This window comes from Camelus dromedarius, chromosome 3 (genome assembly GCF_036321535.1).
Source record: "Camelus dromedarius isolate mCamDro1 chromosome 3, mCamDro1.pat, whole genome shotgun sequence".
Classification (NCBI taxonomy): domain Eukaryota; kingdom Metazoa; phylum Chordata; class Mammalia; order Artiodactyla; family Camelidae; genus Camelus; species Camelus dromedarius.
The window spans coordinates 27175806-27188232 of record NC_087438.1 but is presented as its reverse complement, the minus strand read 5'-3'; the positions used below and the strand labels follow the sequence as shown (position 1 = coordinate 27188232).

General features: G+C 33.3%; 1 protein-coding gene across 6 annotated transcripts in view; it reads left to right on the top strand.

Annotated features, from left to right (window-relative positions):
• The window catches only part of RICTOR (RPTOR independent companion of MTOR complex 2), a 102775-nt gene that overhangs the window by 54611 nt on the left and 35737 nt on the right, over positions 1-12427 (top strand). For all 6 annotated transcript variants that reach the window (XR_010378144.1, XM_031444295.2, XM_031444291.2 and 3 more), the window contains 7 exons: positions 3596-3663; positions 6755-6822; positions 9213-9295; positions 10359-10446; positions 10935-11025; positions 11138-11204; positions 11346-11426. Coding sequence is in view for 5 of the 6 variants with exons in the window: in XM_031444295.2 (XP_031300155.1) it covers positions 3596-3663; positions 6755-6822; positions 9213-9295; positions 10359-10446; positions 10935-11025; positions 11138-11204; positions 11346-11426 (546 nt within the window). In the remaining variant the exon portion in view is untranslated. The remainder of the gene's footprint in view (positions 1-3595; positions 3664-6754; positions 6823-9212; positions 9296-10358; positions 10447-10934; positions 11026-11137; positions 11205-11345; positions 11427-12427) is intronic.

Genomic DNA, 12427 nt, shown 5'->3' with positions numbered 1-12427 from the left:
GTGCTATACAGATCTGGTTTTGATGTTTTGCTCTACAGCCTACTAGCTTTATGATTTGGGGCAATGATTATGATTATTAGCCTCTCTTGGATCTGTTTTTTCCTAGGTAAAATGAAGGCCATGGTTTTTACCTTGAAGAATTATTGTTAAGAATAAATACTATAATAATAATGGTAGTAGTAGTAATAGAAGCAGCTAACACTGATGTAAAGCTTATAATGAGTTAGGCAATATTTCCAGGCACTTTACATGTATTAACTCTAATCTACATAAATGTTTTACTTAGTACCTGGTACATAATAAATATTCAGTAAATACTGTTTGCCTTGGATTGATCATTATCATCATCTTTTGCTTTATCATTATCCTCTTCATCCTACAGTCTACTGTGACAGCAGAATATTATTCTAGTTTTTATTAATTATATTTTATCAGTTTTCATTCTAAGTTGATAACTTTGAGTTTCTTTTCCACGTACAAAGGAACTGTTTTCAGTGCTACCATCTCTGTTGTTCGCTTTAAATCTTTCTTCTGTAAAAAAAAAAATCCCTTTTTAAATTTACTTTGGCTTCTATTTCTACTATGTGTAATATGTTTTGACTTTACACAGAAAAATGTAGATTTAATGTAATAATGTTATTAGAATAGGTAGTCTGTAAGGATTATAGAATTGTAATGTTTTATAGTAAATTAAAAAGCAACATTTTTTTAAACTTATACTTCAGAGTAGGATAGGGTAGTTTATAGCATCTGCTGTGGAAAGGTGGAAAAGTTGAATAATTATAGATATATATTTAAAGCAATATAAAGCTGGGAAAGTGATAAGGACTAGAGGGAATAAAATTCTGGGGAGAGAAGATTCATTGAGAGTTGTCCTGAAGACATATAGGTGCCCTTAGGGGCACTTGCAAATTTGGGCCACAGACTAGAGGTTAAGAACATGGTCTCGGCCTAGGTAGAAGACCAGAGTATTTGGCAGGCAAATGTATATGGAGTGACAAGCCTAGAGACATGAAAAGTTCCCAGATCGTCTGATTTACTCCTCTAGAAGTTTGCTGAAATAAAAATGTATGGAGAACAGAGGCTATAATGTCAAAACCTGAGGAAAGCACAGTGCAATATGCTGTGGTCTCCAGTGCACAAAACAAGTTCTCCCAGGAGGAGGGGCCTTGGGCAAAAGCTGAAAGGCCTCTAAGAAGTAGTGAACTTACACTAGTTACATGTGGTTGCCTTTTTTCCCTGGGGCCACTTCCTGATCAGGATATACTTAGAAACTGAAACTCCAGGTAGGCTTTTTCTGAGATCTGAAAAACCAGAACAGCTTTTAATAGTTGTGTGGTACTCAAATGACAAACTGGATATTTCATAGCTGATTTCCTGATCTTGACTATTTCCCAAATTCTGAGGCTATTCTAGATGGGTGGCTAAAGATTAAGTTCAAAACTTAACAAAATATGTAGAAAGAATTCCCAGTCTCTCACTACTAAGGAAAAAAAAAGCTTGCTAAGATCTCTATTGAAAGTATTGGAGGCCCATACTTTAGGAACACAGGAAAACCAAAGGTATACTCAAATCTTATCAAAAATGCAGTGTAGTCTCAATTGAACTCAGTTGGTTATTGCGATAAACTGATCAGCCCCTTTAATCTACCTGACTAACAGAGGAAAGGATAAACAATCTCTGACAGAGATAACATCACTTGGAACCTTTCATAAAATTCATATTGTCTGACATTCAATCAAATTTCTGATTGAATGTCATATAAAAAGAAATGACTATGTAACTGAAAACTGAGAAGTTCCATAGAAACATATCAACAGGTGATCCAGATATTGTAGCTAGAGGGGAAAGACTTTAAAACAAACATGATTAATTTGTTAAGGAAAATGGAGAAAAAGGAGAAAATAGATGAAATAATGGAGAATTTCACCATATGATTGGAATATGCAAAATGAATCAAATGGAACTAGTATTGAAATATATAATACCTGAAATTCTGAATGAAATTAAAAATTCATTTTAGACAAGAAATTATTAGTAAACTGGAATAAAAGTCAATGAAAATATCAAGTAAAGCATGAAGAGGGGGTAAATAAAAAGGAAGTGAACACAGCAGAACAAAAGGAATAAAACGTAATTATCTTCGGAGAAGAGAGAAAATGAGCAGAAGCAAATATCCAAAGAAACAATGGTCAAAATTTTGTTTCTAAAACTGATGAGAATTCATATTCATAAAACTCAGAAAACTCTTAAGGTAATACAAAGAAAACAACATGTAAGCACATTATGGTAATATTGTTGAAAACCAAGACAAGTAAAAATCTTAAAATCATCTTGAGAAAAAAAAGACATTACTTCAAAGGAACAAGTCTGACAGCTGATTTTCCATCAGAAATAATGGAACCAGAAGGCAGTAGAATGAGTAGAATGACATCTTTAGAGTACTGAAAGAAAGTATTACCAACCTTCCCCAGAGAAAATGTCTTTCAAAAATAAAGGTAAAAACATTTTTAGACTAAAGAAAAAAGAAAAGACCCAAGGGAATTTAAAGAAACACCATTCTTTCTTGAATTGCTTGCCTTTATGTCATGAAGACACTAAAGCAGCCCATGGGGAAGCACCCATGGGGAAGAATTGAGCCCTTTTTTGCAACAATTAACACATTGTGAGTAAGCCATTTTGAACTAGATCCTCCAGCTTCAGTCAGAGATGACTGCAGCCCTGACCAATATTTTGACCCTGAGCCTGCACCGCTAAGCTCTTCTAGATTCCTGACTCATAGAAACCATGTGAGATAATACATATTTATTGTTGTTTAAAAAATGAGACAGACAAAAAGAAACTTTAAAGGTAGTCCTTGGTCAGAAGGAAAATGAGCTGAGAAAACAAGGTAATGTAAGAAGGAAGAATGGCAGAAAAGGTACACATATAACTAAATATAAAAGAATAGTCATTGTCAAAAGCAGTATTTGTAGTATCTTATGTATTTTAAATTATATTTAAAATTAAAGTTCAGATCACAATAAAGCAATAGGCAAGGCAGAGGGATTGGTAAATGAGATAGTGGTTAATTAAAGTTCTAAAATGAGTGAGCATAACAAGGTTGCTAAATACAAGGATAGTACACAAAAATAATTTGGATTTCTTTTTACTAGCATTAAAAAGGAGGGTGTAATTTATAAAATAAAACCATTTAAATAATGTTCAGAAGTAGGCAAAACTAAGTCATAGTGTTAGAAGTCAGGATAGTAATCCTGGGGTAGATAGGATGAGTACAACGGAGGAATGAGGAGGCTCTGAGGATGCTAGTTACAGGAGTGTTCTTAGTGTGAGAAAATCCATCAAATCTCATATTCATGATTGGTGCACTGTTGATACATTATACTTCAATTTAAAAGTTCAAAAATTCAATTTCTACGTTTAAAAATTCGCTCAGATATATTCCTTGATGATGAATTTGAAGAAATAATAAGTCTCTCAAGCAGTATACCCAATTAGAGATACAGAGAAGTGGAATTTTAGCTTGTTATAAGAAAAATACATTTTACACTAAGGACTCTCTTTTTTTCTTTCCTTTTTTTTTTTTTTAAATCAGCGAATTTTAGCACCCTATACTGATTTTCACTACAGACATAGTCCAGATACTGCTGAAGGACAGCTCAAGTAAGTACCGTGTGTGTTGCTATATTAAAGCTTTTAGATTTGCCTGATTGCATATAGAGCCAGAGCAAAATGAGTTTAAGTAAATTTCCTATTTCATGGAATTACATTGTATATCTCTCATAATATAATTAACTGTGGTTTAAAAAATTAAAAGTAAGCTTTGGAAAATATGAAGACTTGGAATTAGTTTCTTATTTAAAAAAATTTAAGATAGGCTGCAGTAGAAACCCAGATCTTTTAATTGTTTTTCAACTGTCTCTATCTTTAGCACTATTACATTGAGAGACTAAGAGAATGAAATAACAGTGTGTAGAATGAAGAATTGCCTTAACAAATTGAGTAAGCAGGAAGATATACTGTGTAGAATTTTGAGAGTAAGACTGATAGGGAAATAAAAGGAAATAAAGATTATTTTCTAGAAATGAGATGATAATTTTCAGAGTATTTTTGGAGCAAAAAGCACATGTTCATTAGGTATTCTGGGGTAACAAATTAAGTTGATTTAGGGAACAAATAATGTACTATCTGTGAAGATTTTGCCAGTGACACAGTTCCAATAAATAAGCTATCAGATGTTTTTCTAGTAAGACCTGTTGGATTGCAGACATACGTTGATAGATAGTATGCTTTTAAAATTCCTCACTAAATTTGGGGACATTGTGAAATGGATTTTTTCGTTTTTCTCCTGAATTAAAAATAGTGGTTTCATATCTTTAATCACCTCCATCACTGTGGGCTCATTGCACCCTAATATATCTGGACCTGAGCTGAGAAATCAGAATAGACGTCCTCTGTTTAAGATTCCTCAGGCCTTATTCTTGCTAAATTATGAATTAGGATTCTTAAAGCTCCTTTCTTGGCTTCTTCTTATGACTCTTGGACATTCTCTTTATTGATGGAGAGTGTATGTATTTTCTATTGGTGCATGACAAATTACTGCAAATGCAGCAGCTTAAAATAACATCAGTTTATTAGTGCACAGTTCAGTAGGTCAGAAGTCTGGCATGGTTCTTATCTGGAGGTTCTGGTGAAGAATCCATTTATTTCTAAGCCCACGCAGGTTCTTGGCAGAATTCACTTCTTGCCCTTATATAACTGAGGTTCTTGTTTTCTTGCTTACTGTTAGCTGGGCCCTACTCAGCTTCTAGAGGCCACCCTCTTTCCTTGGCATGTGGCACCTTTCATCTTCAAACACAGCAAGAATTCCTTGAATCTTTGTGCTCTGAATCACTCTGACTTTCTCTTCTACCACTAGCTAGAGAAAGCTCTTCAGTCAGATCAAGTCTTCCAGATGATCTCCCCATCTTAAGGGCTGCTGGGCTGTATAACATAAACATAATCACTATCATGACAGTGATGTCTTATTCACAGGATCCAGGAATTAAGGTCTGGAATTTTAAGGGAATAGGGGCATTTTTAGAATTCTGCTCACCAGCATGAGCAAGAGATGAACCTGGATATTCTTTAGAGTTGAGGGGAGAAAGTATATTCCACCAAAATCCTTTCTTTCTTGTTTGATTCTATACTTTGCTTTCCTTAAATTTCTGAAGTATGGTCAGTTTCTGGAGCCTGGGTATACTGTGGCCGAGGGATAAGTTTTAAAATACTACAAATTTATCAAATAGGCTAGAGGATGGATTACCAAACAATCACTATAAGTATGTCAGTAACATTTTTAAGAGAAAAAACACCAAAAGCTTAACCACACAGTGGTCTGATTCTCATTTCTTCCACCACCCCACCGCCCCATTTTAGTTTCTGTTATGTTCTCATACTGATCAGTGCTACACATGAGAGCTTTGTGTGGTTAGTTTGTGTGTTTGCTTTTAAGTGTTTCGTTCCTCTTTTGTAAACTAATGATTTCTCACTACTCTTTAATTTGATTTTCTGTCATTGTTCTTTATCCCTTCTGACTTTTCTTTCCCAGTTCTCTGGATTTCTGTATTCTCAACAGCTGTTAAGAACTTTATTAGGGAAGTAAAAAAAAGTTGGCACAGAGAAAAATGGACTGTTGACAGGGTAGATTTGGTTGAGGTGGCATAAACAAAGAGTTTGCTGTAAATAGATTGCTATTGAGTATTGGAACATAGAGCACACATGGGAAGTGATTAACAATATAAATAGTTCTATTGGGTAATTAATTGTCATAAACTATTGCATAGAAAGGAACAAGTGAGATGATTGGATACCAATTTTAAAAGAAGAAAGTAGTTGGTAGTAGGCTCCAGGTCACGGAACTGCAGCTGTACAATAGTAAGAAAGTAAATTCTGCCAACAACCTCAATGAGCTTAGATATGGATTAATAATAATATCTAGTTAGTGAATAACAACCTAGTGAATATATGGGTTGTTGAGCTTTCTTGCTAGAAATGGTCAAATAAGCTTGGGGCAAGACTTTTGAAGTATAGAGAATATATGTGGTAGAAGAAAGAGGTTTGTGAGGTAATTTTCTCTGCTAAGGGGCAGCGCTTTGACAGATGCTTGTTAAGCAGGCTGGTGTTGTCTCTCATACTCAATTAAAGGTGTTAATGAACTATCTCAGTTTTCAGAAAGAGCAGGAAAAGTAGAACTGAATAGAAAAGCAAAATTTATAATTTTTTTAAACCATGTTGTGAATTTTAAATGGTGGGGGGATGACCAATGCATAATTGGATAATTTACTTTGAAGTACATGTGATTTTTTTTTAACACCTTTGTTGTGGTGTGGTTCCTGTACAATAAACTACACATATTTCAAATATACAATTTGATGAGTTTTGATAGATGAATACACCAATAAAACCACTATCACAATCAAGATAGCTAACATTTCCATCACTGCCCAGGAGGTGCAGTTTTTGAACTCCCAGTTTATCCTTTTCCACCCCCTTTACCCCCTGGTAACTATAAGTTTGTCTGTCTGTTTCTGTTTTGTAGATAAGTTCATTTGGGTCCTGATTTTTTTTTTAACATATCGTTCAATTTCCTATGTAAATATTTAAATGTTAAGTAATGATAGCTCTTATTCTGATACAGTAGCAGGAAAAGCTCACTTTTTATTTTAACATAAATTTCTTTGACACGCCCCTCTCCCTCTTTCCCCTCCAATAGAGAAGACAGAGAAGCAAGATTTCTAGCCAGCAAAATGGGAATCATAGCAACATTCCGGTCATGGGCAGGTAAGTTACTTTGTTCTGCTTTATAATATCCAATAAGAAACACTTGACTATTTTTTCAAATGTTAAATTAGTATTGCAGCATCTAATTTTGATGTTAACCTAGTCTTTCATTATATGTTGTTAGAACCAAGAGGGGTTTGTATAAAAGTATTAAAATTGACCATTTGTAAGTCAAGTGCTAATGGTAACCTGGGCAATTAAAAAAAATTAAACATGATCTATACCAGAAAAATTTTTAGAGTGTTAGCTTAATATGTAAGTAAAGTTTGAGACCTAAAAGTACAATGTAGAGTGTCATAAATACCAAATAAGCAAGGTGGGCCATTAGTAGTTCCAAATTTCTTGAGAAGAGGGATTATACATATTTTATCTTTCCATGGAATAAAAAGCAAACATTTTTCTTAAAATAATACCAACATTAAATGTATTTATATTAATGGTTACCTCTTCCTTTTTGAGTTTGTAGAATAATTTAACGGGTAGCATACAAAGGAGTGTAGCAGTAAATAGAAGAAGAAAATTTACCTGAACATTTCTGTATACCTAAGTAACCTAACTAACACATCTTTTCCATAAAAAAGACCATCCCAGCCGTAGACGTGGCCCCTAGCCAATATGTTTACAAGGACTTCCTCTGGCCTCTCAACATTTTGGTAAAAACCCAAGCCTTGCTACACCTCATGACTGCCTATTTCCCCTGTCCTCATGGACAATCTAGGATTCTATGAGGGCCCAGCCATCACACATCCTTTTTTATACTGTACCAGCCATAGAAACTAACACAGTCCTCCTGCCAAGGACAACTTAAAAGGTTGGGGGTCTTCTTCCCTCCTGTTGAAGTTAAAAGAGAAATATTCAAGTTAAAACTCTGCTTATCCCTGTGTGAATTCATTAGTTTTGTGTGTTATTTTAATGCATTTCAAAGAAGGTTACAGAATTCAGTACTCTTGACTCACTTCAGCATGCACATTATTACCTAGAGTTCATTGTTTGTTTAAGGCCCTTATTTGGTTATTTTTGTTTGTTTGTGGTTTTTTGGGGGTTTGGGTTGTTTTTGTTTGTTTGTCTTGGGTTTTTTGTGAGATAAAATTTACCTCTTATGGTGAAATGCACAAATTTTGAAGGTACCGTTTGATGAGTTTTGACAAATGATTACACCTGTGTATCTGGATTCTTTTTAAGATATGGAATATTACCATCATCCCAGAAGGTTCTCTCATGTCCGTTCCTGATTAATCCCTGACCCCACTCCCATAAGAAGCAACCACTGTTCTGTTTAATTTTTATCATAGATCAGTTTTGTCTATTCTGAAACTTCATATTAGTGGAATCTTACTGTATGTATACTTTTGTGTAAGGCTTTTTTCACTCAACATCATGATTCTGATTTCACTCAACATAATGCTATACTAATTTATGTTGTTGTATATAGTAATAATATTCCTTTTTATTGCTTAGTAATATTCCATTGGTTGAATATACTACTGTGTTTTTAACCTTCCCCCTGTCAGTGAACATCTGACCTGTTTCCAGTTTTCACTATTCTAAATAAAGCTACTAAGAACAGTCTTGTACAAGTCTTCTTTTCAGACATTAGCTTTCATTTCGTTTGGGTAAATACCGAAATAGAATTGCTGAGTCACAGGGTGGATATATGTTTAGTTTTATGAGACATTGCCAGGCTTTTTCTTAAAAATCTTACACTATTTTATACTCCCATCGTCAATGAGTGTGAGTTCCATTTGCATCTGATGTTGTCAGTCTTTAATTTGGCCATTCTGGTGGGTGTGTGACTATATCTCATTGTGAATGCAGTTTGCATTTCCCTGGTGACTAATGATATTGTACACTTTGTATGTGTTTATTGGCTACTTACATATCTTCCTTTGTGGCTTGATGATAATATGTTTAAAATGTTTGACTAAATTCTCTCACTTAATATTTCGATCCATATAATTTACTTGAAGTCTGTCAGTTATGCTCTTCTGCACATTCAATACATCTTAGACTTAAACTTTTAAAAGACAAATGCTAAGCAAAGTTTTTCCCTTTAGATTGAGAAGGCATTAAATAAGTAAGACATTGTCTTATTCTCTCGTGTTCTTAATCCTTGATATTTACTCATTAGCAAATGAGGATAGTAAGCAGTCAGGTCCATGACTCTTTTTGGGTATGAAACAAATAGAAATCATTTAAATGATAAAATTATCTCTCATCTGTTGAGAAATTCAGAGAATATTTGAAATACACTATCACTTATGGTAACCAAATAATATGATGGTATAATTTAGCTTGGAAAAATATCACAGATTTTGTATTACGGATACATTACTATAGAAAAAAATTTTTAAATTCAAATCAGTGATTTTTTTTCTTTTTATCCTTTTTAGGTATTATTAATTTATGTAAACCTGGAAACTCTGGGATCCAGTCTCTAATTGGGGTACTTTGCATACCAAATATGGAAATAAGGGTAGGTGAAAGTTATCCTGATTGTTTCATTTCTGGACTTTTAGTGAAGGAAATTAATTGGAAAAAAAAGTTATTTCAGGTGATGCTTTTTCCTCATGAATTGTTAATCTATCACTGAGCATTTTAAAAATACATGAATAAATACTTACTACTTAGTTGAACCCTAAGGATATAATATGAATCAGTTGAAACACGACTGTTGTTAGGAGCTATGGCTGTATTCAAATTAGATTAAAAATACAAAATTGTGCTTTGTTCACTAAAACATACAAACAATACAGAAGGGCATTCTTATTGTAAAAGGTTCAGGCAATACAGAAATATAGGAAAAAGTAAATGTAATATTTGTGCAACTTATGCCTTCTGATTTATGTTTTTATATGAGTGGTGGTTTTGATCAAAATTGGATTGTCTGTATTTTCAGGCTTGCTTATTAAATGTTGTCCTAAATTAATAGTGCATAGGATTTTATATTAAATAGCTAAAACAAATTGAAATTAGAGGAAAAAAAATAAACTCTTCACGTGGTTCTTCTTTTTCCTCTTAAATGTTTTTGTTTCTTGTTTCTTTTTATTATTAGTAAATATTAGCCAGAGGTGTCTTGCTTAAAATGTGAACTAAAAATAAAAGCATTTAGACCGTGGAAATGTAAGGATGTGATTATAGATGGGAAGACCTATAAGCAGGGAACTAAAGGTTCCAGTTCAGTTGACTTCTTACTTAGATGATGGCAAAAGAACATGACCTTTGGAGTCTGGCTGACTGAGGTTTGACTCCTGGTTTTATTATTTATAGCTTCATGACCTTGGACAAATCACTTTCAACCTTTAAGTCTGTTTCTTTGTGTGTACAATGGAGATGATAAAAGATTTATTGAAAGATTACATCGTGCATGTAGTAGGCATTCAGTAGTTATCACTTCTGTAATATAGGCCTGATTTCTAAAATACAGAAGGCCTGTTTTTTTTAATCATTTTTTTATTCTGTGAATAAGACATTTAAAACATTTTAAGGGAAGGTTTGTTCCATAAAAACAAATGAACTGTACTTATTTGCATTTGCAGCGAGGTCTGCTTGAAGTGCTTTATGATATATTTCGTCTTCCTCTACCTGTTGTGACTGAAGAGTTCATAGAAGCGCTGCTAAGTGTAGGTAAGTATTGAGGTGCATTTGTATCTATTCAAGTACTGTGATTTTTTAAATGGTTTGCCTGATGGAAGCAGAATCCTTCAGAGGAAAAATACTGAACTAAACATTGAATATCATTTTCTTTTCTTACTGCATAATCATGACATGAGATTAATACAAAATAAAATCTCAGATAAATTTCTTTAAAAAAACTTAATTAATTCTCTATCAGTATAGCTTTTGAAATGAGTAGTGAAATTAATAGAAGGATGGACCTCTAAGAAAGGAAGCGAGGGGATAATAAGAAACCTATATGATTTTCAAATGACTCCAAGTCCTACAATGAAGGAAGTTAGATCTTTGTTCATTTATATAAATCATTTTGTTCTGGATGCCTTTTTGAGTCTTTTTTTGTTTTAATAAGAAAATTACTTATAGCCTGGTTAGCTAATGGTTTTTTGAAGTGTTTCATTGATATCTCATTTTCTTCTAACTGAATTTAATTATTTTAGATCCAGGTAGATTCCAAGACAGCTGGAGGCTTTCAGATGGCTTTGTAGCAGCTGAGGCAAAAACTATTCTTCCCCATCGTGCCAGATCCAGGTAGAATTTAGATATAGAAGTAGTTCAAATGTATTACATTTACTGTTTTATGTTAAGTTTTGTAATACATGAAACAGTATTTAAACTGTTTCTGTGCTGTGCTTATTTCCAGGCCAGACCTCATGGATAATTACTTGGCATTGATACTCTCAGCATTTATTCGTAATGGACTTTTAGAGGTAAAACTTATAAACCTTATTTATCCTATTCTTTTAATTTTGTCTAATAGAATTCTTTCAGAGCAGCAGACATATATGGCGCATAAATGTGTTCATATATATTATTTTGCAGCTATGATATTTTCTTTTTTCTTTTCAAAGGGTTTGGTTGAAGTGATAACAAACAGTGATGACCATATCTCAGTTAGAGCTACCATCCTTTTAGGAGAGCTTTTACATATGGTAAGTTTAGCCACTTCTGATTATGTTTTGTACCATTGATGTTTTAATATATAAAGCAGGCTATTTTAACAATGTTACATTACATTACTTCAAAAAAAAAAGTTTGCATTTATTTGAATGTTTATCTTTGCATTACAAAGAGCCCTTGTTACCTTGTATCTTAATATATATAGGCTAGTTTTATAAATGAAACAAATATTAAAAAATACAAAGTACTGAATATTACTCTTTTACACTCACTTTGGATGATGTTTTGAGTCCTAAAAATCTTTCTTTCCAAAAGACCCCCTGCCTAAAAAGTGAAAAATTACACAACTATAGATATTACTTCAGTCAGCTAGAAATGGAATCAGTCAGTAACTGAATTTTAGAACACTTTGTTAAAACAAGTCTAAATATAACTGCCTTATTTGAACGCATTCTTCTCTGTAAACTTGTAGGTTGACGTTTGGAATCTTGTGTATATTTGTGTGTGTGCACGTGCCATGATTTTGTGACATCAGTAACTTCTGGAAACAAGGAACTAGCGAAGTTATCTGACCGTTCTCTACTTCTAGCAGATAGAGCAGTGAGGGTATTCTGTTTATAAGAAAGAAATTCATATCTCTGAGTCACCTATTAGTTAATAAAATACTACATAAAAGAACCGCTTTAAACTCATTTCTAAGGAAGAAGTAACCTTATGGCAGATCTTTTAAAATTATGTTGTGGCTTGCTATTATTGGCAGAGTATCTTTTGTTTTTGAAGTTGTTTTGGTCCTTTCCATCACCAGTTGTTTTTCCCATATGGCAGTTGGGCTTTGTGAGTGAGCTAAAGAGAATTCAACAGTGTTTAATGATAACTGTCTTGTTTATCAGTGAAGTATTTAGCTACATGTTCTGTTTCCCTTCAGCCCATCTGTGAAAGAATTAAATAATATTGCAGGTTCTCAGGTGTGATTGTTTTTATTTTAATTCTTAAGATACCATTTCCTATAAGAATATCAATCTCTAGAATTATT